This window comes from Opisthocomus hoazin, chromosome 2, assembly GCF_030867145.1.
Source record: "Opisthocomus hoazin isolate bOpiHoa1 chromosome 2, bOpiHoa1.hap1, whole genome shotgun sequence".
Lineage (NCBI taxonomy): Eukaryota > Metazoa > Chordata > Aves > Opisthocomiformes > Opisthocomidae > Opisthocomus > Opisthocomus hoazin.
Window position 1 is genome coordinate 65,282,817 of NC_134415.1, and position 27,580 is coordinate 65,310,396.

Sequence of the window (27,580 nt, forward strand, 5' to 3'; positions counted from 1 at the left end):
TTTTTGTGTTTTTTTTCCCCCGTCCTTTAATTACTCGTAAATGCACAGTTAGGGAAAATATTTTGTTCCTTTTAGATTTTCCTAAATGCTTTGAAGATTTGATGGAGCACTGGAACAGGGTGCCCAGGGAGGCTGTGGAGTCTCCTTCCCTGGAGATATTCAAGACCCGCCTGGACAAGGTCCTGTGCAGCCTGCTGTAGGTGACCCTGCTTTGGCAGGGGGGTTGGACTAGATGACCCCCAGAGGTCCCTTCCAACCCCAAACATTCTGATTCTGTGATAATCGGAGGGCTTGTATAAGGCCCATTTTTTTGACATGAAGAACATTTGTACTATTGTTTACCTACCAGTCTGTATTCAGCTGCAGCCCAATTTTGCGCTCACAAAATGCCCCTGAAGCACTCCAGTGGGCTTCAGACTGCAGGGTAGCTCCTTCTAACCCAACCCTGGAGAGGAGAGAGCAGTTAGGGAGAATCCAAGCTCGCTTGGCTCTCGTCTCAGAGGGAGTAACGAGCAATCAAAAACGTGTGTGACTGGGTGCTAGGGAAGGCTAATTGACTCCAATGAGATGATTAATGCTTAACTCTCATGAATATTGGAAACAGCTGCCACACCCCATGGGGATTTCGTGTTTTTAGTTGATGTAACAAGTGACTCATTTTTTAGACAAATCCTTGGCAAGGTAGAACTCTTAAAAAGTATTCAGATGACATTTACATCCTGCATCTAAGGACTTTTGGACCTAGAATACATACATAGATCAAGACAGTGTAGTAACAGATCATTCAAGATAATTTTTTGGGGGGGAAGGGTTGTTATGGTGATAAGCATTACAGAAGAAAACCCACCCACATACTAAAAGGAAAGGTTATACACACACAAAAAAGAGTTACTGAGGTCATTGAGCACTTTTGAATTAATGATGAACACAGCACATACATCAATGAAAACCAAATTGCTTCAGGAGACTCATAAGAGCTGAGAGAGCTGAGGTACTGGTCCCACAATGCAGAGAAGTGGAATTTATTGGCAATATGGAACAGCACTCTGAAAAGACGGAGTTTTCACTGCTAGTACGTGAAGCTGCACAGATTTTAAAATGAACTTGGGAGATGATACTCAGAACCAGAATAAAGTGTAATCAAAAGTGGAGGATACGTTTATGAAAACCAGGGATGTTCAGTTTCTGAATGCAATACCTGTAACAGGTGTCTGTACAGCAGTAGTGACATCCATGTGCATCCAAGGGTGTGGGCCAAGCTACTCCAGCTACGGAGCTTGACATCCAGAAATTCCAGGAAAAAAGCCAATGCAATAAAATTTTGCCTCTATGACACTATATTTAAATTACTTGGGTATTGTCAGAATAATCCAAAGGGTATTTTTAATTGTGATTTTTGAGTACCTAAATTTAATAAGGCCTTATTTATAATAAAGAATGTAGTGGAAAACATGCAGGCATATCTAGAAATTTATAATATAAATATTATAACTATAAATAATATAAATGAGTAATAATAATGTAGGATAAGCAAAATGTGTTGTATAATATAAGTAATAAATATACGTGTTTCCATGAATGATATTCCTCACAGGTTCGTGTTTGCAGGATTGGGTAATATTTACTACAAGAATTGGTATGACTGTTGCTTTTTATTTATTTATGGGATTGTGGGCAATGCAGACTATTTTCCGCAGAGATCTTTACGAATACAGAATATTTTATAAGTATTAAAAATTGCGAAGAATCAAGCGGATGCACTGGAAACCAAGGTTCACTGAGTTTGAGAGGGCCCGGAAAGGTTTGGAGGGAGCATTCACATGAAGCTGTGAGCCTAGAAGCCAGCTAGCTCTTCTCCTCCAGTGTGCTGCCCTGGGAAATGATCATGGATTAAAGTACGTTAGTTGACTGTCATCGTCTTGAATACACACAGAGGCATATAAATGGGACAGGTGCTGACACGCAGCCATTACAATCCCTGTTCAGTTAATAGCCTATTTTTAGCTCTCTTTGTGTTAGCAATCCCATGGGACAAGACACAAGCAGAACTTACCATGAAAAAGGAATTTAGATGAATCACGGTACTTGAAAATTAATTTCTGTTCTGATTCACAATAGAAAGACGTAACAACTTGCAAAACAGAACTTGGGAAAAGAATCAGTGGCGTTTTGAATCAAGACAATAAGAACAGTTGAAAATGTTGATAGGAGACCACCATTTTCATTTCAGCCCACTTCCCAAATCAATTCCATATCAAACATTTAAAACTTAAGACGTCATTTCCATATAATATTGTGTTCTCAGTGAAACCCTGCTTTTGGCTGGAGAATCTCAAAGTGAAAATCCATGGCTGAAACTCTTAAAGATATGCTTGGTATGCATGTCTTATCTGTAAATCTCGAAGTGCTTAAAGAAGTAGCTGGTGCTGTTCCCAACTGACCCACAAGGCACGGTAAATGACAGCCATTTCTTTGACAGAGAAATGCAAGTAGCAAAGGTGTGGCCCCCGGGAATTACCTGCTTAATGCTGATTTTATTCCTCTCCGAAGGCAGCTGAGCTATATGTTTTACAAGGAGTTGTTACTGTTACGATCCACTACCATGGGACAACTATTCCGTTAGCCTAGCTATGCCACAGAGAAGTTGTGGGGCTCAAAGAAAGTAGTTTAAGTAACATTATCCCAGATGTAGAACAGAGCTGCACTGTGCCACTCTAACTGCTTAAACACCATTTCATAAAAACCCTGTATGCTTGATGTGTGCCCACTGGAGAGCTTGTGCTCCTGACAGAAGTTACAGAACCCCGCAATGGTTACAAATGGTGAGAAGCCGTCTGGGCTGGTAGCTTCGTGGTGGGTTAACAGGACACCCCTGGTTTCAGATGTTTGCCTGGCAGGGAGGGCTGAACTCACCACACTTCTGCAGCGTATGGGTAAGAAATAACTGGGTGTTCTTGTTCCAGTACAGATCCCTGAAGAAACTGTCCTTTAGCAAGAACTGGCTGAAAATGAAATCCACGCTTGGGTGCACAGAGACTTCTGTGTCTTCCTAGTAGAGGAAGCCAGCGAGTGCTGCATGTGGAGCAGGCTTTGGAGGTCCGACTGCAAGCCGGCCCTGGACGGCTCTTGCTAAAGGTGTTAACAAGACCCTGTGGCAATTTTCCTCCATGCTCAGTGGCCAGCAGACAGAGCAGGTCTCAAACCTCTGCAGAGCTTTCCTGCGCCGTGTGAGGCAGCTGGAGGAAGGCTTGCCCAGGTGCACGGCAGCAGGACCGAGCACCGGCCACTCCTGGGTCACTACAAGCATTGTGGGTGAACCTCAGTGTCCAGCCACCGTGGAGGAGTCCCTCAGAAAGGCCCAGTGTGTGGGAAGCTACAAGATCTCAACTGGCTTCATTTTTTTAGGAGAGTGTTCTTATTTTGCAATGAAGTACAGTCAGGTCCTGTTCAAAATGCATTTCCAGTATCCTCCTAATTAACCAAAAGGAATTGCAGCTTGGATTACCCTGTGAACACTTCTAGTGTCTAAAGGTATTTTTCTACATGTGCTTGCTATGAATGAAATATTAGTCCCATTGAGAACACTATTGCCTTGGTGCCCGGGTGGTGCAGGGTACAGAGAGTGACCAGAAGGTACAATTTAGCCCGAGTAGGATTTGGCTGAGTTGCGTCACTGTACAGGCTGTAGTTATAACAATAACTGCAGTGCAATATTCCAGTTGCAAGGCAAGGTGCAGCCCTCTCCAAAGGGAAAAGGCACATTGGCATTATCGGAAAAAAAGGACCTATGGTTATAAATGTATGAATAGAAATGATAATAGTCATAAGTTTTATGATAGCTCATGCAGAAAATATTTCTCGATTGCTCAGCGTGACTTGTTAGGTGTAAGATAGCATAAAATAATCTTAGCAAAGCTCTTTGAAACCAGACTCTGGGGACTGCTTCTCTATAAGCAGTAGGAATAGCAGAGAATGAAAATGAGCTAGCTGCAAAAGTCACGAACATGCACAACAGCTGGTCAGCCTGTTGAGCCATTTATACAGCTCAGATGGCCAGGTCAGCAGACTGTAGGTGGAAGAAAATGTGCTGCCAGTCATTTGGTAGCTGCTTCTTCCACTAAGAAAACCATTTGTCTCTGGGCTGAAAAAGGCATGTTTGTATTTTTAGCTCTAATGACGTAGAATTGTTGTTTTATCAATATCCTACTGCTTACATGATTACTTCAAGTAGTGATGAAGATTCATGAATGTTTTCAGATGCAGAAAGTGCTACAGTCTACCAGGTTTAACATTGATGTCACATCTTCATTTTCAACAGATGATTCTGGTGTTAACCGGTAGGGACTATCGACAGATAGTGGAAAGGAGAAAGCATTTGCTTTGATGTAAACCCCCAGCTCATATGCTGCAAAATACAAAGCACATTGTGGGTAAGTCATCACTTCAAATCACGGGCTCCTTAACAAAAGTTTTCAATTTTTTTTCTCCTGTTTGCCATATGAGTGTCAGAATTACACAAGCTACTTCATTTTGTCACCTCTGAATACATCTACCTCTCTGCTATTGCAGATATCACAAATTACCCTTGTATTTAACATGAAGATTGCTTGTAGTTTGAAGTTACTTCAGCGTGACAAAGATGGGCAAGATGCAGAAACACCCACGGTGACTGAACACTACTCATCTTTCTTTCACGGAGTGATAAGTGTATTCTGTGGTATCATCTTGCAAATGCTAACATTTGTGACAATATGCATTGGTCCAAGGCTGAGTTATGATAAAAACTGATGACAAATCCTTCAGTCATAGATGCCTACCTGAAACATGGCTGAGCATTCAGAAACCAAGGAAGAGGATTTTATTCTTCAGCAAACACTGGCTCTCAAATACCTGACAGTGCTTTGCTTCATACTGGATATCAGCTACAAAATCGCTTTAAATTGATTTGGCTGTTTTCTCTGAGGAAAAAAAAAATAAATTGAGTTTTGAGAAAACCGTATTCTTGAAGGACTGAAACTTGGCAAGACACCGGATATAGACAGCTGAGCAAGGGCTACAGTCTACTGCCGCATGCATGAGTACTTCTGAAGTAATCTTTTAAAAAACCTTTAGTATCCAAATCAAACTCTGTGTTCTCTCAATCTTTTGGAGTTTATTGTGCCCATCTCTACTTCAGCTGTGGCAACAGAAAGAACACGTGTAAACAGACCTGGACAGCTTGCAGGTACCAGCACATTGCACTAAGTGTGAGCTTCAGACGATATTTGTTTTAATATAAATGCTAACAAAAAATCATGCATAAAAATTGATATATTACAATGTTATGGAACTCGTAGATCACAGAATCGCAGAATGTTTGGGGTTGGAAGGGACCTCTGGGGGTCATCTAGTTCAACCCTCCTGCCGAAGCAGGGTCACCTACAGTAGGTTGCAGAGGACCTTGTCCAGGTGGGTCTTGAATATCTCCAGAGAAGGAGACTCCACATCCTCCCTGGGCAGCCTGTTCCAGTGTTCCATCACCCTCAGAGGGAAGAAGTTCTTCCTCATGTTCAGATGGAACTTCCTGTGCTTCAGTTTGTGCCCATTGCCCCTTGTCCTGTCACTGGACACCACTGAAAAGATGGCATTTTAAACATTATATTTAGGTTAATGATAACTGAATCTGTAGATAGTACAAATGTGGACATCATGGGAAGATAGATGATACTCTAAGGAAATGGTGGTTCCCTAAAGTGTTCTTTACAAAAATACTTGTGAGTGTCCCTTATTTCCAACCCAAAAAAGCAGCTGAAGTGTCTTCATAGTTGTCTTTTGCTTTAAATGACAGTAAAATTCAAAGGTCAAATCTGTAAAAATGTCTTCTGCTCTAACAGAGAGACTTGTGGAACACCCCTGATGGACCTCTCACAGCCACAGGGATATTGGGCCGTGTCTGTACTGCGGCGAAGCCGCTGGCAGGAATTCCAGAACTGCACCGGCGAGAGAATGAGAGGCAAAGCAGCCGCACCACTCCTAATCTACCACCAGGTAATCTAGGCTGATGAGAGATAAGGCGCAGTGTCACCCTAATCCGTTCCAACTGCTTTCATGATGGAGCTGCTACCTTCTCACGGTGCTGCAGCTCATTGCTGTGGATGTTCCAGTGTGGGTCCATGCAAGCTGAACGCCTCTTCATGCCCTCCCCTGTACTGTGTCTAAATTAAAAGGAAATTATTATTTTATGTAGTCCATTATTGATTTACGAATATTAATTCAGCAAAATGCTGTGGAGCGTGCAGTTCAGTACGGGTGTCACATGTCAGTGTGAAAGCTGCAATATAGTAGCAAATCTCTGTGAGTAAATAAGCTCTGTACTCTGACAAAATCCACTATGGGAGCAAAGGATACTTTGCCTCCTCTGTGCTTAACTATGATTCACAGACACCAACTTCAATCCGCAAGGCGTGCAGCTGCTTCCAGATGTAAACGCGTCTGGGTCCTACCAAAACAGTAGGTTGTAGCATGTGTTAGTTCAAAGGAAGAGTGCTACAAACGTGGCTGTACCGCTCCTGAGCTGACAGACAGAAAGCTCTGCCCCGCGCTCGGCTGGGTGGGCTCCTGGGGCATGGTGGGGCAGTGGCTCATCGTCTCTGTGTCGGCTGGGCAATGTCTCATCATCTCTGCGTGGGCCAGGTGATGGCTCACCTCTGCGTCGCTCCCGCAGCACGCTGCAGGCAGGGTCTGGCAGGCCCCAGGCCACAGCCACACACAGGAGTGTTCATAAGGCACGGTCAAGTCAGAGCTTGCTTTTTGTTCTCCCACTAAGGCTACACCCAGACCATACCATATTTTTAAAGGTAAACATTGTTTTTTGTTTTCCCCCTGCAGCTATGTCCGAAAAAGGGGAGGGAGGGCAGTCACGTGTTCTGTATTGTTTTAGCTCTATAGCAGCTAGAGGAACTTTTTTCCTAATTGTAAAAAATAAGGTATCATTTTATTTTTAAATGGAGTCCAAGAAGAGCAGCTTTCAACCTCCAGGTGGCAAGTTTCAGAAGCAACCACCCTGTAATGCAAATAGTTCCCTGGCTTGTCTCCTGTATTTGCCTGCCTGAATGCAAATCCCTGAGGAAGCAGAAAGGTGTAAACACAGCTGTGAGATGCTCCTGCTGCTGCTGGGGAGTGGCAGGAAGGAAAGCGTTAAATGCCGAGGGTAAACAGCACCCGATTTGTTACCTAGTCAGCAGGGCAGAGAGGATCCCACAGATAAACCCAGCCTCAAAGCTTCTCCCCAGCTCAACTGGTTATTGCTCAGCGGCAGCTCTTACTCATCCGAACCTAGGCGGAGCTCCCTCCCTCCATCCATCCCTCCCTCCCTCCTTCCTTGACACGTGTCTCCTGATTGAAAAGCTTTTCTCAAACATCTGCACGCCCGCTCGCAGGTGCCGGCGCTCGCTTCCCAGGAGCTTTGCAGAAGCAGCCCTCGCTCCGCCTTGCCGAGCCCGTGGCAGAGACGGCCGCCCTCGTCCCACCAGCCCCCCGCCGCCCCCGAAGATGGTGAAGTACGGCCTCGACTACACGCGGTGCAGATGGATCCTACCCCTGCTCCTGGGCATAGGCGTCATCTTTGGTATCATCGCGCTGGCGGGCAGGGGCTGGCTGGAGTCGCAGACCTTGCCCTACGTGCAACAAGCGTCGTTATGGGAGAGCTGCAGGAGGTCTGGGCAGGGTGGGGAGTGGAGCTGCGAGTCCCTCATGGGTTACGGTAAGCGCCTGCAGGGGTGGTGGGGAGCAACCTTCAGAGCAGAGGCTCATGTCTCCCGGCTTGTCTTCCCTCGGCTCTCCTAACCCTGTCACCTAATATCTGGCATTTATACACAAAGTTATGGGCAACAGGGACTGTCACTGAAATACATCAAGGCTTTTTGACTAACAAGGTGAAGAAGAAAAACGCCCTTACCCCTGTGCAGAAAGAAACCTGGTTGCTTTAGATGGTGGGTTGCTTAGCACAAAAAACCCACACATGGTAACGTACCGGTGCAGAAAATATTACAGCATTTAAGGTTTTCGTCCTCTCTTGGAAGAGACTAGTAACCTCTTCTCGCTAACCACTGCTTTCTAAAACTTAACAGCTACTGCTTCTCAAATGTTCAAACAGCAAGTTGCGTGGGTAAGCCTGGCATTAGCCTGATAAGCCAGTCCGGAGTGCCAGCAAGAAATGGGGAGGTAAAAATGTGCGATGGTAGGAAGATATTCCCAGGGAGTGTCAGTCTGCAGAATGCTGCCCTGAAACTGCTCCGGTAGGTAGGTCGTGTGAAAGAGTCTCCTTGTGATTATGAAAGAAAGCTTTAAAAGATGAAAGGATCTCTTGTTTGAGCTGAGTTTTGGTTAAGTATGCTATTAAACATCTTGACCCAGGTACAACCTTCAGCTTGAAAAGATGTAAACCACTGAGTCTGGGAGAAGAGGCCAAGAGAAGGATCACTCTAGATGTGCCTTGTTTCTTCTTTTTTCCTTTTTTTTTTTCTTCCCTCTTATATATCTACTATTGATGATGGGCTGTTAGCCTGAGCCAGGAGGAAAGTTCAAGCATTTTTACAGTTTGCGTTAATTCAAATTAAAAGAACATTTTCTCTAAGGCTCAGAATCTCATCTTCTTTTGTTGAAAATGAGTGTATGAACACTTGCAGAAGCAATCTCAGGCATCATTTATTGTAGCTTTTCAAAAGTGTTCCTGAAAGTTTATCATCTATGGTCAAGCTCTACCTTCTATGCACAAAATTCAGCTGTAACGAGTTAATTGCAGCAGGCCTCCGTGAGTGCAGGGCTCCAGGACAAGGCTGGCTCCATTCAGCATCACGCCTAGCCCTGCCCTCAGAGCTTCTGTGTCAGCTGTGTGGCTGGGCATAGCTGAAGCCAGTTTGCTGCCTCTGGTACATGGCGCTGGAGAGCAGGAGAGAGACCATGATGCTTAGCAAAGAGCTTCTCAGTCCTGAGCTTCCACGCAAAGCGAGCCCGCCTCCTGATCTCCAGGTTAGGCACTATCTGTGTCATGAATGCCAGCTTCAGCTGGACAGAAAATATTAAGAAGTTTCACCTTGCTGCTTCTGATAATACCAGAGAATTTTCACCTTGCCTCCAGGCCCTATGTGGCTGCTTGGCATTTCACTTCCTTCCTCACTCTTACATGCTTATTTCTGTGGTTGTATGTGCAATTTCCCACTGGACGGCATCTACAGAAAAAAAAGGGAGTTCATCCTCTGTGTGGACTATCCTGCAAGATATATCATGGGTTACCATGAATGACTTCCACAAGAAGTCCAGCACTTCTAACACAGAAGTGTTGGACTTCGCACACATATACAGAATATTCTCCATGCAGACATTAGAGAGTCAGCTGATGTTTGTGAAAGCATTAGAAATGCTGTTCATGTGCTGCATGACTGCATCGTGCTCTCAATGGGCATCCACCTATCATTTGACCTCTTTGAGCCTGCTAGATACCCAGAAAAACTAAGCAAATCCTCAAAACTCTCTTGGACAGAATTCCCAGGTGAAAAAGGAGGATATGTCTGGAACAATTGAGTCATTTAGCCAATGGGAGAATATGTAAAGCCTGTGTGTAAAAAATGCGTGCATAGGCCAAGTGACAGTGGATTACGCTGCCAGGCTTCTGCCTCTGCAAGGTTACACCATTACAACGCAGATCTTGGCCATTGCAGGGGTGGTTACCCCCATCCATAAGAGGGCTGTAGATGTGACCGTTAAGGATGCAGACTCATGTCACTGTCCTGATCCTTTCCAGCCCCTTCCTTCAGACACCTTATTTCCAGAGGTGGGATGTGTTCAGATCCAGTCCTGTCCTCCAGTTCTCCTGTCATTCTGTCCTTTCTCAGTTGGTGTGGGGTTGGGATTTTTCTTCCATGGCTCCTCTGGTGAGCAGGTGGCTGATGCTGCTAGTCTTGGATTCCACCCAAAAGGCCAGGCCAGGAGAAAGCATCATACTTGTGAGCATCCAGGTCTTGTGTTGAGCCTGATTTCTACCTGCCTCAGTGCTGAAACATAGGGTTTTAATAATTCTGGGATTATGTTTATCCACACTGCTCCAGAAAGGTCATAGAAAACAAGCATTCAGCCTCATGTTGTGTGGGATGTTTAACTTTGTATTATGCCAAGCTAAACACAGTGCTGGATAAACAAAGTGTAATTACACACCTTCCCCAGCACAGAGACAAAAGACAGGATGTAAACAGAGAGGACAGAAGTGTTTTACATCTTTCCTGAGATGAACTCTCTCTTTCCACCCTTTATTCCACAGTTCCCATCTCCTTTCCTCTGGGCTTTACTCACAGCTTCCCTGTCTTATCTGCCACAGGCGGTGTAAATTCTGAGATTTGGTCTTCCTGCAGGGATGGTTTCACTGACATATGTGATATGCATGTGTACCCCAGCAGCTGCCAGCAAATATTCTTAACATGACTTGGACAGTGTAGCTATCTTAATCCACTACAGACATCTTCATCCTATCATGATTAGATATAATTGTAACATTTTTCCAAGTTGGTCAATATAATGTGCAAATTCAAATAAAATTCTCCACCTGCAATGTTTGTAATTCCCCTTGAGCCTCTGCTGTTTGGCTTAATATATATATACACAGAAGACAAGAAGCCAACATTATTGAGGTCAATCAGTTTGGAAAGGAAGAAGGTTGAATGTTTCATTGGTTGCAGTGGTGGAGTTTGGGGTGTCTGAACAGTTGTTTAGGCTGACAGAATTCAAAACCTCATTGAGAAGACAAGATGCCTGTACAAAATTTTTTTTTTTTTTTTTTGGAAAGCAAGGAGAGTAACTCCCCCAGTGCAGTTATCTTCTGTGAAAGCATCTACACACTCTAGATCGTTTACAAAGTTTATGAACTCTGTGGAAAGTCAGAATATGAAGAGTTTATACACTCTGTTATCTTCTCCACGAGTTCAGATTTTCTGCTTTAATCATATGACACTCATCTAAGCTTTGTCAGAAGTCTTTTGCTTTTCAAGCATATTTATCTCAAATAAATAGAGCTTTCTAGAAAAAAAATATCTCGTACGTTAGGACACTTACTAGAAATGAATGGAGTTTAGGATGAGGGGCTGAGGTGCAAACTGTAGCTCTGCAATGTTCTGGCCCTTGGAACATATAAAGGTCTCAAGCTTATAACATGCTTGAACCTTTAGAAAGAGAGAGACAAAGACTTTTTGGATAGATAATGAGCACAATGTGGAATGTATCTGTCTGGGACATGACTGAGCTTGCAAAGAAAATAGAGGTTAAAGCCTTTCATGAAGCTGGCACAGCACTCCTTTGCTTCTCTTGATTTTTGGATATATAGCCTCTCTTGAACAAGGTGTGTCTCACAAACCTGAGACACTTTTTCAGTGTGCAATTTATTCCACTGCAGGCTTTGAAGATGTTTGAACATGTGTGGGTTTGGTTGGGAGAAAATAGCTGATTTTATTTTACTAGTCCCAATGTGATGCAGAATAAGATGAAAAACTCGTGGCTATACTTGTACCACCTTATGTTCCACCTGGCCCTGTAGCTCTTCCATGTACAGATGCTGCCATCAAAATAACTGCAAGCTTATGGGTCTAAATTCAGATTGAAGCAGTTGGCTCATTAGCATGGTGCAAATAGAGATCTTGGGGGAAAAAAAATCAGGAAAAGGCATTTCCACATGACAATTAGAATCCAGTTCTTCAGTTATCTTCACATCATAGCACTCAGTTACAGGCCTTTTCCTAAGATGTGTGGACAGTTTAGTGGCTGTGGAGATTAGTGGAGGAGTGGATGATTTAGTCATCTGGGAAGTACACCTTCATGTATCTTGTCTTCCAGGCAAATAATGGGTAACTATGTTCTAGCTCATTCCACTTTTATTTTGGTCCATGAATTTTAATGCAATACTACAAGACAGGATGGCTACTATAGTATGATTATAACGGACAAAAAATTACTTCAAACAGGGCAGCAAATGAGTGTGTCTACAGGATAAGTGAAAGAAGGGAATGCTGCAAAAGGTAATATCCTCCTGGGGAAAGAAATATTCTGCTTTCGTCTCATAAGGACCTCACTGAGGATTAGATTTTCTTCCCTGTTTTGCCTGTGTCAGGCCCTTGGGTCCAGAGAATCTGTTGCTATGAGGAAGCACCATTTATTTTTCCAGAGGAACAACAAAAAGGAACTCACTTGCTGGAAATCACCAGCTAAAGATACAACAGCGAGGTGCTTGGTGCGGTTGGGAGCATCAAAGGACCTCTTTTGGTACTGCACCTACCATGGGCCTTGCAGGGCTGGCCCCACAGCTCTCCCTCTGGAAAATGAACTTCTCCAGCAGACCAGTGACTCATCACACCGGGGGCACAGGACAGACCAGACACCAAATTTCCCTGTTGCCACGCTGCCTACGTAAATCTGTTTTGCCTTCCCCCCGTTCCCATCACATCTGACAGCCAGCACCTAATCCCAGGCGTGGGGAAGCCCTCTCTTGCCTCAAGCTGAAGCAAGCGCCCAGAGCGGAGTGACACGGGGGTGTTTCCAGAGGGACGGGCTGGGAGACAGCCCCTCTCAGCAGGGCCTGGGAGGAGAAGCAGGCTGTCCCGGTGGCTCTTGGGCATCTGAGGCGTCTGCATGTAGGAACAGAGGTGAAGCAAACAAGTAGCTGTGTTTCTGAAGCACAGACCAGCTCAAGTCATGGGACCTATATTGCAGGCTTTCCTTGAAGCCAAGGTTCTGCACATAAAGGCTTTCAGAATTTGGTAAAATTCAAGTGAATTTGGAGAAGTGTCCTTGCAGCTGGGAAGCAAAGGCTGGGGAGTATTCTGACCAGCCCAAGGAAGCCCCTGGGAGAGCCCAGGATGGAGCCCAGCTCTATGCTCTGTGCACTGCCTGTATTACAGGGCAAATCTTGACTCCTTCGACACAGGGAAGCAAAAGCTTGCTGCTCTTGCTGCTGCATCGTGGCATAAAACAGTTACACTTATATAAGGTGATTGCTGATAGTTTTAATGCCAGTGCATAGAGAAGCACTTAACGTCCTAAGTCATTGGTCTCCTAAAAGTATAACGTTACCTAGGACTAACCAGGGAGAAATGAGATGACAAGATTAGTTACTTAAAAACGTAGACTATTTAATGATTATTCAAAACTTAGAATGCTAGAAAATGCAGGCTTGATTAAACGTATATAGTAATGAAAATGTCACAACAACAGTATGTTTAAGGAACTCCAATGCAAGCAAAAAAGAACAAATTTGATCTACTAAAGAGGTGTCAGGCAAGGGAATCAAGCTCAGAGCATTTAATTACCATGGCAATTTTCATTCCTCATCTGCAATCACTAACATGCTTTCCCTTGTAATTTTAGGGTTTGTCCTTTTCTATGTTCAGTAGCAGATTCATTTAATCAGACTTTTTTCTAAATAATATTTATGCTCTTCAGCAATTAACTCTACAGACAGCAACTGCAGATGGCATCCCATTGTTTATTATCCAACCTTCCTTTAATAATTACGGTTAAATTGTGTGGAAAAATAGCAATTGTGTGGAGGGTTCTCATCTCCCCATCAGGAGATACGAACTGCTGGTGTTGAGGACTTCGTGAGGATGCTCAACACTTTGTGTCGTCAGGACCTTAAGTCCTTGAGAAGAAACCGTTCACTCACACACACACAGGAGGCACCTCTGCTGAAAACGTGCGGAAACTTGTGGCTAAAGTCTCATTTCTCTTCACCTCATCTCTTCCTCTAGCTTGTTGAGGCAATCTGATACGGCAGGGCTATAATAACCTCTCCATAGTCAGAACGGTGATAAGGGCTGCAAGCTGGATTTGTAATTCCACTGTAGGGTTCAACAGTCAGGTTACTTAAGCAGGAAAGGAGTTAGGCGAGAAAAGAAACAAAACTCGCAAAACACTGTATTTTCACATTTCCATATCACTTGTCCCTGACAGCTCGCATTGCTCTGAGCAACCCTGAACACATGAAGTCAGTGAGTATCATAATGCCTTATTTCTTCTTTGTCAAGCGCCATTACAAAGCCTCTCATGGGTCAAAAATTCCCAGGAACTTGACGTAGTTCATGGACCGACCATAGCCTATGTCCCAGAGGTTTCTGGCTTCCTCCTACCAGCACGAAATATCACTTCGGATCACACACGGTCCTGCTGAGGTCGTAATCTGCAATTGAATACACCTATTGTGTTGAATATCCACCCTGTGCCCAAATCAGGCCGCAAATGTAGGAAGTCTCTGTCAGTTCATTAACAAGCCCACCAGCAATAAGCAGCTGGTGATGAGGACTTCCAGGATGCATTGTAAAAGCTATTTCCTTCACAAGAAGAGTAAATAGAGCTTATTATGTATTTTATGAGCACAAAGTACCATTTCTGCTCGTATGTTGGGGTTTTTCTTTTGCAAATGGTAAAATTTTGCTTCTAACAGAATATTAGATCCAGAGTCACAGCTGCCCTCTGTCAGAGAGAAACTCCCCAGCACAAAAGGCGACTTTCAGCAAGGTTTCAGAACAAAGTTTGCTCACAGCATGAAAACCGCGGATCAAGAGTGAGAACAATGCTTGGTGCATATGGAAATGTAAATTCAGTGTTCCTCAGCCTCAAATGGCCCTAGGAATATAAAACTTAAAAAGAGCTTTTTGGAAAGGTTCCACTCTGCCATTTCAATTAAAAGTCCTAGTTCATAGCCTGTGTTAGCATGGAAATGGACTCTGTTTAATTCACACTAAATATTTTAACCCACCTTTAATGGCTGGGTAGTTAGGGACCAGGTACATCTTGCTACTCTGATTAACTGAGCTTATGTTGTGACTGATTAATCGATACCTTACCTGTTTTATTTACCTGACTCTCCCAAGCCTCATACACACATCCAAGTGTAAGTAATGCTGCTTTAATTTAAAATAAGTAGGAAAAAATAGGAGGAAAAAATGTTGTAGCATTAAAGTGTATAAGACTGAGCTTTAATCCTGAGATCTTCTCAATGTATGCAAACTGCTTCTGAAGATAATGTGAGATAGGGGTACTCCCTGACTCTCTTATGAGCAAACCTTTAATTCTGAGGCACTGTGTGCACATTATTTTTAATAGCTAACGTAGTCCCTTGATGCTCCCTTTGATGATGGCTCTACACCCTCTGCCACTTCTGCCTCCCTAGTGCTAAGTAAGCATCAGGGAGCAGCCCTCATTAATACAAGATTTGCAGAAGCCAGCTTCTAAGTCAAGCTTGTACATGCCTGGGTTTATGTTGAGATGAATCTGAACCACTCCCTCAAGACGTAACTGCTCCTCCCCTGAAATTCAAGTCAGCATAGCTTCTAAGTTAAATTGCTTACCTCAGTAAGAGAAGAGGTTTGCAGAAGTACATAAAGCCTTGGACGCAGGCTCTGCCTGTATATGTTTGTGAGTGAAGTCAGTGGTGGGAAATTAACAGGTTTCTGCTTTGAAGGAGTTAAGTCCACCAAGCCAAACTGGGCTATCACTTTAGCACAAAGCTATGGTCAAGACACCACTTTCTGCTAATATAAACTGTGTTTTACTGTAGATGGCCTATGCGTAAAGGTTCTTTTCCTTACCGTTGTCATTTAAAATCATTATTATGGGATAATTGTCCTAAAGCCCTAATCCTTTCTCTTTTATATGAGATCTGCTACTAATCACTGAGAAACTTTTGCAATAACATTAAGTGTGAACCTAAATAGGTCATCCTCTGCTTCCATGGCTGTCTCTTAAGTAGTGGCAAGTTAAAGCTGGTTCCTGCTCACATAAAAAAGGCTTGTCTGTTATGAGATAATACTCTGCTATGAAACGAGAAACCCATATTAACTGCCAATGAATTCTAAAGAAGTAATGCTAGGGGAAAAAGAACAGAGCTACCAAAAAGTATGCCAAACAGAAAGACTAAAAATTTTGTATTCCACTCTAAATGATATAAACTCACACAAAAAAAACAGAGAAAAACATCCAATATCGACTCCCCACAGGAAAGATATTTAGAGAATGCAGTTGTTTCAAGAACGATCCAGATGCAATGAAGATAGAAGCTCAGAGAATAACAGACATCCAACCATGCCTTTGATATTTTTTTCCTCATTTTATTCTGTTCATAAATTATCTGTGACTAACATGTGATTTTCTTCATTTGTATAGCCTTCCTTTGAAATTATTTTCGGTCAATAGCTTTCAGTCTGCACATACGGTTTATTCATAAGAAGCTGCTTTTAATAGTTTCTGATTTATCTGGGCTGTATACAAACACATGCACACTAGTGTATCAGTGCCAGCTTGTGTGATTATCAACACTTGCAGAGATTTCAGTGTTCGCTTGTTTTCAAAATGAGCACAGAAATTTCGCATAGCTGGCATGTTACAGACTTGTGATTTTCAGAAGACAGGATTTTGCACTGTCCAGTGTTGCACAGGTAACAGGAGGAATCCAGAGTCCTGGATGACAGTGGCTTACATATACACCAACAGCTCGTAACCCTTTGGCTGATAAATTGAGATGTAGGTTAAAGAGTTTGGTGGGCCATCTTGAGATTCAAGCTGAGAACACACATTCTGCTGCAGACATGTTCACTTTCACGTGGAAACTTGCTTGAGGAGAACAAGCCAAAATGAAATGGATAAAACCTGGCCAAAGCAGTTCCTTGTCAAAGTGAAGCATGCGCTCTGCAGAGTTCACCACACCCTGATGAAGAACGTCAGGTTGAGAAACCTAAGCGAGTTCAGCTTTGTTTCCAAAATAGTGCTCTTTCACTTTAATCAGAGAGACGTAAAACAGGTTGCACTCTGCAAACTCAACCTAGAAACATTCTCATTATGTACAACACAGAGATGAATCACCACCACAGCAGATTTTAGTTCTTGTAAGAACTGCTTTGAAAGACTGGGGCTAGAACTGCAGGGTTTATGTTTCTTTCCCTTGGTGGTATGAAGGATAACAGAGCAAAATATCAGTGTGTTACGTTTTCTACACCCCTCCCTCCCCCGTTTATTTTGAATTCAAACTATCCTTCCTAAAATTGCTGCACAATTCACTGCAGTGGCCAGTGTCTTAAAATGACCAGTCAGCAAGAACCTGTAGATAATTGTTGGTGTCTGCAGGCTGGCAATAAACATTTGTTTTTCTTTCCAGTGCTACTTGTGTATTTAACTTCAAGCCAGGAGGAAAATTTGGAGAAGTCTGTTCTTATTGATTAGACCAGAAGTAGTTCAGAACTCTCTGGGGTTGCTTTCAGAAAATATCACTCAAAGAGAGAGACCCAGTAGTTCATGTGGTTTGGAGGTACCAGATCAAGAAAAACATGAGAACATCACTGTGAATGTTTTCCCATGTTTTGAACCACATACACCAGAAACACAGAAATTTTCAAGGCATTACAGCTCTTTTTTTGAGGGCACCATTTTGAGCATGAACCATGGCAGGCTAAGGAAAGACTAGATCTGGTGGTTCAAAGTTTTGCCTCAACTTACTGCTGAGCAAGGAAGTTTATTTCCTTATGTGTGAAGCACAGACAGCGTTTACACTTTTGCAAACTGGGAAACACATGAAGGAGTAAAGTCAGGAAGGCGGGAAACGGCAGACACTCTTAGACCTTGATCTCCAATGAAGTCCATCAGTTTCCCTATGGCTGCAGTCAGCAACAGGATATTCAGAATGTGTTTAGATGATGCAATACAAGAGGTAGTCATGCTACCTCTAAACTGAGTTCGCTTTAACAGCAGAATAATGAAGCTGCATTATTATTGTATAGTGTCTCAGGTAATTATCTTGCTCATAAGCTGCAGTGAGCTCTGTAGTGGCGGTGGGTGGGCTCTTTCTGGTCTCTAAATTAGCTCGGAGTCACCCAACACAGCAGGGAGTTTTAGAAGGTAGGAACTTATTTTCATTTTCCAGTAGTCACATATTACTGCATTCACTGTGGGTAGTCTGGACTCTCACAAGTCATTACTGATTGACGTACAAAACACTGTAAATAGAAGCACTGTCTTTACTCTTCTTGAGATAGGCGTGAAAATGTGGGTTCCTTTTGCCTGTTTGGGGTAGCGAGGTCTTGTTTTAGAACAAAATTGCTCAGAAAATTGCCAGCTAGAAGGAGTTTCCGAGAGTGGACAGTGTGTAGGTTCCTACAAACCCTTTCACAGTGTTCATTGGCATTCTTTCAGCTGACAGAGGAGGTGAAAAAGGGACAAATAGGACCGGCACACAAGTGTTACAGGATCCTGCTGGTATTCTCTTGCATAAACACGTATTTCTTTTCTAACAAAGTACATTTTAACTCTTAAACAGCCAAATCATTACTGCCATTTTTGGGGGTCTGAGAAAACAAGTCTCACAAATTGCTGAATATTTTCACAGACTCAGCTTGATGTCCCATAACCTGCTTCTCCCTCCGTTCGTATTTTTGGTTTGATGACAGGTAGAGTAGATCCTTTCAGCTTTTAACTGCCTTCTCTCTAGAGTCAAATGCATTTTGAGCTGATGTTACACCTGTGATGACTATTCGGTCTGGATTCACATTTTTAAGAAAAGGCTTTGTAGTTAAAGCAATTTATTTGTGCTTTTGCTTTATGTTAAAGCAAAAAAGCCCACAACACTGCAAGATAAGAAAATACTTGGGACGAGATTAGCCACTTGCTTGCCAGTGTTTTCTGACCAGTTTAATTCTTCTAATTCTGGCATTTTTTAGGAATTGTAAGGCTTAGTTCTGTTGGTAAAGACACTAAGTTACTTTAGTGCTCCTGGTGGGTACAAGGAAATATAAACATCTCAGATATAGAAACAGTTGCAATTATTCCCGCACAAAGCTTTTGCTGCTTTTTAACCTAGAACGGTAAGGTGTTTGCACACTGTGGTCTTAGAGAATGGCTACTTTTTGTAAAGGACAGATGAAGTCAGGGTATTGTTCCTCAAAAAAATCCTGTGGTGACTCCTCCATGTAATGTTGCCTTACTTGGAGCTGCGTATTGGTTTTCTTCCAATGTTCAGTATTTTTTTTTCTTTTCTTTAGAAGTGAGAGTCACAAAATTGACTGATAGGTGATTAAGCAATGCATCCTAAAGATCTAAGCATCCTGAAACAAGCGTGTCTCTTCTTGCCATACAGCCAGTGCCTGGCGGGCTGGGCGTGCACGCAGTCTGCTTTCATGCAGCCACAGCATTTCTAACACTGCTGCACGAAAAACACCTGGGTGAGCCCGGCGGTGGAGGGAGATGGTGGCATGGGCACGGTGCCACCACACGCGGCTGCCGCCACCCGGCACTGCGCCCTGAGCCCCCAGCCCAGGCGATGCTCCCACCCCGGGGGACGGCGCTCTGCCATCAGCTGCTCTTGGGAAGCAAGGCTGAGCTTTGGCAGACTCTCTGCTGCCCGCAGCAGAGGTGGTGAGACAAACCTCCCCTGGTCTTGTGGTGCTTCGGCTCTTCCCAGGTGGGCAGCTGCCCTATGAGCCTGATCTGGGGAAGGACACCCCTTTGCCCAGGGTTTTTGTACCTAACCACAACCAGTCGTGCACCTAATGAGGACCAGCACCTCTAGATGTCCTTGTCATTTCACCCTTCTGCCGCAAGTCACAATGCTTGTATCCAAGAGCAGTGAGGTCACTGCCACTGAGCAACTCCTCTTGTGGAGACGTGCCCCTTTTTTTTCTGTTTTAGAGGGATGGCAGAAAGGCTGGGAGCAGGAGCATCCTCAGCAGGGTAAATTGACCTGTGGCAGTACGAGAAATTCCTCTTCCTGGCTGTTTCCTTTGATACTCTGCCTGGGGTGCTGCCCACCCACCTGCGCCCCCCCATTGCATGCTCTACCTCCGAGCCTCCTGTAAACTCCCCGAGAGAAGAGTATGGGCTAAAATACTGGGCTGGAAAATGAGATGTAGGCACATCTTTGCTGTCCCTTTCAGTCTTCTCAGGCAGCTGCCTGTGTAGAGCAAAAATAATACAGTTGAAAAGCCCTATAAGCAAACAGAAACTTTTCAGTGTAAGGAAGAAAAAGGACATGACATAAAACTGAAAATACAGTACAGTAGCTAAAATGGAGCAGGGATCATAAAGCAGGTGGGAATGGTGAAAAGCAAACAAAACAGGAAATTGGTTTTGATGGGCTCATGGGAAGAAAAGTAGAGCCGGAAAATCCTGATCTGTTTTTCTAGTTTAATAGCAGAGCTGGCATGGGGCCTGGGGGAAGAGAGGCTGAGCATCAAGGTGTCACTCCCCATGGACAGGATGGTGGCTTTCCTGCCTGCCTGATGCTGGCCAGGGGGAAGGTGGGACGCTCTGCGTTGTATTACCTGCATGCTGAAAGCAAACAGATTGGCAGGTCACTGGATATCAAAAATCTCGCTTTACTCAGTTCCAGAGGGAACTTTTACTGAACAGCGTGCACTACATTTAAGTTGAGTTATAATTATCACCAGGGTTGTTTGGGCTGTGATAATTTTTCGGCATTGCTGCTGTATACATTTGGTTAGAAGCCGACACCTTACAAACACATAGCATAGGCGAGGGGGTGAAGTCTGTAGATGCCCAGCAGAATTCAACTGCCTGCTCCATCAACATACAAATTTAACAAGTGTCAAAGTGGGCTTCTTACATTCAGAAGAGGAGACACTTTCATCTCTTTGAGCAGTAGTTGCCCCTTAAGACTTAAAATATTGAATAAATTATACCTTTTTTTTCAGTTGTTATGCCAACACTATGCTTAGATCTGACATGTTATAACATAAAGTTACTTAATTTGAAAATGAAAGTATTAATATCCTGAACAAGTTTTTTATAATGAAACTGTTCTGACTTTGGATCAAAAGCAGAGGTCAAATTTCCCTACAAAACAGATTCCAAATCTTTAGCTCCATGTAGGACACAGAGCTAAACAAAGGCTGAAAAGGCAGAAACCACTGAATTTTGACATTTATGGACTATTGCCATACCTTTAAATTTGCATGCCAGAGAGGTAGTGCTTGTATAAACACTTTTTTTTTAAAGGAAGAATTTAATTAATTTTAGGGACAGTCTAATTCTTGTCTGTGCAAAATGCTGCTGGTTTTACGGCATCTGCTGAGGCAATGACATTTGTTATTGATGGAAAGTGTCTATTCTTACATCCTTACAGTCATTTTTATCCTGATTCTTAACTGTAAAATCTAAAGAGGAAGGCTGCACACAAGTCCCATTGCATTCTGTATGAGAGGTCAAAGCTGGCCACCTTATGCACTCTGCACTTCCTGAATGATTTCTTGTGCAACTAAAATGTTCACCCACAAGAGGAAAGAAAGCTCCCACGCTTTTCCTCTTTTCACGTTTACTTAAAATTAGTCTTTGCTTATGAACCAGAGAAAAACACTGCAAGGGATGTTTTTGTTCATTTCTAATGTATCTTCCTTCTGATTTCAGCTTGGGGAAGAGCTGCTGCTGCCACATACCTGGTCGGCTTTCTACTTCTAGTCATCTGTTTTGCTCTGGCCATCATAGCATTTGCCATTGACACACTTCGGTTCAACTTCATACGAGGGATTGGAGGCTTGCTTTTTGTCGCTGGTAAGGCAGTCTATGAAGTCAAGCTTAGCTTGTGCATGTATATCCATACTAGAACTGGCATTTCCGTCAGCTGATTCTATACCAGTTCTGTGCCTCTGTGCACGTGAGCTGACTGAAAAGGAATGTAACGTCTTTCACATCCTCCAAAACACGGGTGGATTTAGCTACAGGTGTTATGGAGGCCGGCAACGGGAGGACTGTCAGCTTAAACTTTTTCTCTCCTGTTTCTTCAGCTGTGTTCTCCATCATGGGCCTGGTCATTTATCCAGTGAAATTCTCAAGTGAGATGGAACTGACAGGAATCAACATGTTCAGCTGGGCCTATGGCTTTGGCTGGACCACCGCCATCATGGAAATATGCTTGGGATTCTTCTTCTGCTGCCTTCCTAACTATGAAGATCAGATCTTGGGTAATGTGAAGCCCACATATTTTTACTCTTCCCCATAAGCACCAGGAAAAATGTGTTCGTATTCCAGAGATATCTGACAGACCAGCTACATTTTCCAGATGATTGCCATCAGATAACAGTAGAAAAGGCTGGAAACTTTTCAAATGCATGTAGAAAAACGGTACTGGCATTCTGCAATAAAGTTATCGTCTACTCTATTTTGGACCTTCATATCTGATATGGGTTGTTTAGATCAAGTCAAAGTATTAAAAATCCTTGTGTTTCCTCATTCATTCCCATGAATAGGGTGTATGTGGATTCCGTTGCATCTTAAATGCATTCATATTTCTAGTTAAATTCAGAAAATCTTTTTAAACTGCCAGTAAACAAAACAACACGTATCATCTTCCTGAAGGAAAGCAGCTCACAAATATCCCATTTTGCATGTATCATCACCTTAACCTGAAGATTTTGTACATTTTTCAAGAAGCCAAATACCTTTATCTTCTGACTGCCAAAGCAGTAAATTATTCAGTCAGCACTTCGTAGCTTTCATTCAGTCATTTAAGGCATAGGGACAGGGTAAGAAAAGGATGAGAGAAAGCCCTCTACCAAGGCCAGCATCTTGACTTTTGCCTGTCCATGTGGAATGTAAGTATTTATTTCTGAATATTTGTAAGAGCAAGCAAGGACCATCAGTAAACCCTTAAAAATCTTGGCATGCTGTTGCTGTGGCCAGCACAGAACAGGCAGAGGCAGAGGAGATTTCAAGCCACCCTTGCAACTTACAGATCTGGTTTGAAGAGGCTCCTGTGTGGCTTTCTTCATGGACATCTGCCTCTTTTATCCACTGTAGCAAAATCTATGGCTTAAACAGCTCTGTTGTACTGGTCCAGCTATTTTATCCATCGTAGAAGGTTCAGGAAAGACTTAACCAGAGATTAGATTCCCCACAGCAGTCCAGGTACACAGCAGGAGTGGAGCTGGGGCAGTGTGAGTGTAGGTATCAAACATTAGTTAAAAGGCCCCTTTTTCATTGGTTTGCTGTTCATAAGTATTTTAAAAGTAGAAAGTGTATACTATTGTACGTAACTGTAAAATGCATAAATAACTCTTACCATCTCATACTGAGGCTCTCATAGAGAAAATCACGTCATAAAACACCTTTCAGTATCTTATACTCCACAGTGCTGCAAGCCTGTATATATTGCAAGCAATGAAGTATACTCAAGACTCTGCTGGTTTCTTCCTTGTTAATCCTAAATTTATAATGTTTCGTTTCTTCTCTTAAGTGAAAAAATGGAGAATTCTGCTGTGTGGAGAAAGAAGTCTAATTGAAATCCTTAGCTACAGAGGATTATTAGCTTGTAACACATTTACAATTTTGTAACTATCTGTACTTTATGAAAAGTGTCCTGTCTAATTTTCTTTACTGCGAAGAATGAGAGGTAGGAAACTTTTTTAGTAAAACCTCTGGGTAGCTAAAATTAATAAAGGCACAGGACTTCACTTTTTTTTTTTTTTTAAGCAATTAACTCCATTTTCTTTCATGTAGTGACTTTTAACTTAGATCAATAAACATGAAAGGTGTATCAGACCAATGGGGAGAGTATATGCAACAGGGTTTAGTTAGACTAGAACTTGCAAACACATGAAGAAGATGTTTCTTAGTTGGATGGAAATTAAAATGAAATAGAGTTGAGAAAGCAGTTTGTATAAAATGACTTGCAATTCTTTATGTAATGTTATCTGTTCAGGAAAAAAATTATCATAAATCTTTTCATTATGGTTATTACACCAAATAAATGATGGTATCTATGTATAGTTTCAAGAGCGAGTCTTAGCTTTTGTTCTCTACTGAGAGTGGGGAAGTGTGGAAGACCCCAAAGCCTCCTCTTCTCCAGCATCACCTTGGAGCACAGGGGTACGCTGGCTGGACTTTGAGAGGGGACAGTAACTTACAAACCTAGCATCACAACAGCCTCTATTATTCTTCAGTCCTACTCTGGCTGTTTCCTGAGGCCTTGTTCACACGTGCATGAGAATACTGGACTTGCTTTGTTTGCTTATGGGCTGTGTGGAGTCAAGTCACTCTACGCAGGATTCTGTGCTATAGCGTGCTGCAGCTCGTCTTGGCACGCAGGGCCACGCACTCCTGTTCACCGACTAGGAAGCCGGTGCGCTCCCCGATCGGGGTTTTTGCTCCAATGGATGTGGCAATCCCCTCAGGAAGCATAAGGGAACTTGAGCAAGCACTGAATGTATTTACAGCTTCTTTAACATTAGCTGGACACTGACCCAACATCTGGAGGTGGGGAAAAGTGCACAAAAAAAGGTTTGGGAGTGTGACTCCAACCCTGATGAGAGAGCAAAGCATAATTAAAGGGCAAAGAAAATCTCCAGCGACAGATCATCCCCCCTCCTCCCTCCTCTCCCTTGTTGCTCTCAGCAGCTTTACCTCCTCCTCCTCTTTCTCCTCCTCCTCTTCCTCCTCCTCCTCTCCAAGGGCAGCACAGCAGTGTCAGGGCTGGTGGCTGGGGCTCTGTGGGGCGCAGCCCCAGTCCCCGTTCCCCACTGCCACTTTCGCCTTCCGGGGAGAGTGGAGGAGCGAAGCACCTTTGCTGGCCCCAGCACAGTAGCATGGACCCTAGCCTGCCTTCTGGCTGCCGGCCCCCAGAGGAAAGGCTTTCTCTGAAAAAAGGAGGGGTCAGGTGGGTATCCAACAAGCAGAAGCATCACAGGGGCTAGAGCTCAAGTGCCTGCCTTTAGAGTAGCTTGCTTCCAGTCATGCCCTGCCTTTAGGGTAGTCATGCCAGTTCACCACAGACCCCTAGAATAACACATCCTAAACCCCGCGGCAGAAAAGCAGTGAGAAAAAACATAAAAGTGTTGTACAGATCCCAGTGCTGTTGCCTGTGACTGCTGCGAGAAAGGAGCACGGCAAAAGCAGCATGCAAAATGCAATTGGTTCTGACAGAAAAGGAAGCTGAATGCAGAAGCCAAGGATCTGCCTCAACTAGATTATTAACTAGGTTACCAACTAGCTAGGTTATCAACTAAACTGTTAAATTAGTCTACAGCCTGCTCAACTAGATTATTAATTAACCAAATTGTTAGATTAATTTAAGCTAACTCAGCATCAGAAAGTCTGGATTTTCAAGCAAAAGAGAAACTAGAAGAAAAGACATCCCTTCAGTTCTGCATCTCCGTTTGCAGGGCTCTTGTTCCAAGTCTCACCTATAAGAGAAAAGGGCACTTAAACACTAAGAGCAGCAAAATAACAGATTTAAAGTTTCTTTGTGCCCAATGACAATGCTAAAGAGAGAGCGGGAAAGATGAATTGGCTTTTGAGAACTTTAGGTCTGCTACAACAACAGAAGTAAATACTCGACTGCCAAAGGCATTGCTGCTGTTCATGTCTAAGAATTAGGGAAACATCTCCAACAAACACATTTTATTTAATTCAACTACATTACTGAAAAGTAAAGTAAAAATTGTGCTAAAAACAAGTGGAATGTCAAGCAACCCTACAGGTACAAACTGAAGGAAAAGAAACAAATAATGCTTTCTATTGGTAAGTTAATATGTTCAATTTAATTTCTGGTGTTTCTGCCAGAGCTTGTAGATGTAGACAGCTTGGTCTTTTCAATTTCCTCTGCAAATTTATCCATCTTTTGTTTCACATTTTCAGGCACCTGCCATTTCATCTTAAAATACAGCCTGCCTAATCAATAATTGAAATGCAATCTAGGTTGCAACTGTATTAAAGTTGTGCATATTTTGCTGTATGAACTCATGCTCTAAGAGAAGTTTTGACCCCATTGACATCACTTACAAAACATTCATTGATTTTCTTGAGGCTGACATTTCATCTTTGAAGCGCAAACCCTTTTTTTACATGTGCTCAAAATCAATATTGCCTCTATGGGATGCTCCATTGATTTCAGCAGCTCAGTTTGCTTCTGGAGTAGGACACTGGTCCATACGAGGTAAGGAGCCAGTTACAGCAGAATAAAGGACAAGTCAATGTGTGTAAGATTAGCAGAATCTGGGTCATAATTAGATCACAGTTGGTTTGATACACAAGACAGTCACAGTAAAAAGATTAATCTTTCCTTTTGACGCATCTCAGTTGTGCAACAGTTATTACTTCTTATAATTCAATTTCTTGGAACACTTCCTTGCACATTTCTATATTTATTGGATTTCTGTGTGCTCTGAAGATGAGTAGACCAAAGAAAAGAATTAAACCATCATGTTTGTGATAAGGGAAAACAGAACTGGCCCATCCGTGCACTGTCGGAAAGCGGGAATCAAACCATCTCACTGGAAGGATAGTGAACTGAACAACCACGGAGTTACTTCCAAGTCATACTGGAAATTCAAATAAGAAAACTGAGAATTGAAAGACTGCTATATAGGTAATAATGGGGAAAGAGAGACGAAGTCACGTGTATCTTCCTTTATCTTTTTCCTCACTGTCAAAGCATAGTTATTGCTAGAAATTTTGATTTCAAGAAAAAATTGCTACTCTGGTGCAGCTGCATAATAGTGTCTAGGCCTAAACTTACCTGCAAAGTTCTTCAGTGCTGAGTGCCAAAATCTAGAAAAGCACCTGGATAACCTTAAACTTGCAGATGGTTCTGATGGGGTCATCAGAGCTGTTTAAGTAGACGGGTTGTTAAGTGATTTGCAGATTAGGGCCCATATGCCTGTCTACACACACTATTCCACATTAATGTTACACATTAGTTCCACAGATTTCTTGCCTATGAAATCACATAGTAAATTGTTTCTGTTTTGTTTTTAATTTTCTATGATCAGACTGCAAATGTGGGTGCATCATAGAATTTTGCATGTCTCTGCTGGGTGTGAGGAGAATTTATAGGAAAAACTTTCAAAATAGCTTTACTGTTTATGATAAATGTGAGAGTACATCAAGCTGCCCTCTCTTGGATAGCTTTTATGATACATCCTTTTACTTGTGCCACTGTTTGCCTATGCCATCTGTTTTTCTGTGAAAACAGTTTTGTGAAAACCTACACTAATGATTGTATCATACTGAAAAGAAATCATATTAGGTATCCATGGAGAGATCATCATAAAGCACTTGAAATAGCCCTTGATTGTTCAAATGCAGTTCACACAGAGAGGGAGATGTTGCCTGTAGGATTTTTCCACAGAATAGTTTAAACCCAAAAGAAGATGTTCCACCCAGCTATTGGCCGTAGACCTGGGTTACATGCCCAGCTCCCCATTTCTTACAAAGCAGCTAGTGGCCTAGAGCCTCGTCCTTAGCAAAACATCAAACAAATAAGTAAAATACAAACCAGAAAAACAGTGAAGGAAAAATATTACACAAAGCCATATACATATACACATACTTTGTATCACTGATTAGTCTATAGTTGACTTCAGTGTGAGTGAGGATGGACCAAAGTTATGTAAACCACATTTTGGTTTGCACTGTTATTTCCAGTTTTTCATACTTTTTTTCTCCCATGTGGAAATTTTCTCACCTCACTTCTGTAAAACATTACTGCTTTTTGGTGAGCTGTCCCAGTTGTACCACACCCTGCCCTGACAAGCACACCCATTCTTGCCATGTTCATTACTGAAGCTTA

The 27,580-nt window shown here is 42.8% G+C and overlaps 1 protein-coding gene across 1 annotated transcript; it reads left to right on the top strand.

The window, feature by feature from the left end:
- The first annotated feature begins 7,366 nt into the window (after window positions 1–7,366).
- On the top strand, window positions 7,367–23,711 carry LOC104327115 (p53 apoptosis effector related to PMP-22). Its single transcript, XM_009931993.2, has 3 exons — window positions 7,367–7,741; window positions 21,424–21,567; window positions 21,801–23,711. The coding sequence occupies exons 1-3, from the start codon at window positions 7,531–7,533 to the stop codon at window positions 22,013–22,015; spliced, it is 570 nt and encodes a 189-aa protein (XP_009930295.2). The 5' UTR covers window positions 7,367–7,530; the 3' UTR covers window positions 22,016–23,711.
- Window positions 23,712–27,580: the final 3,869 nt, after the last annotated feature.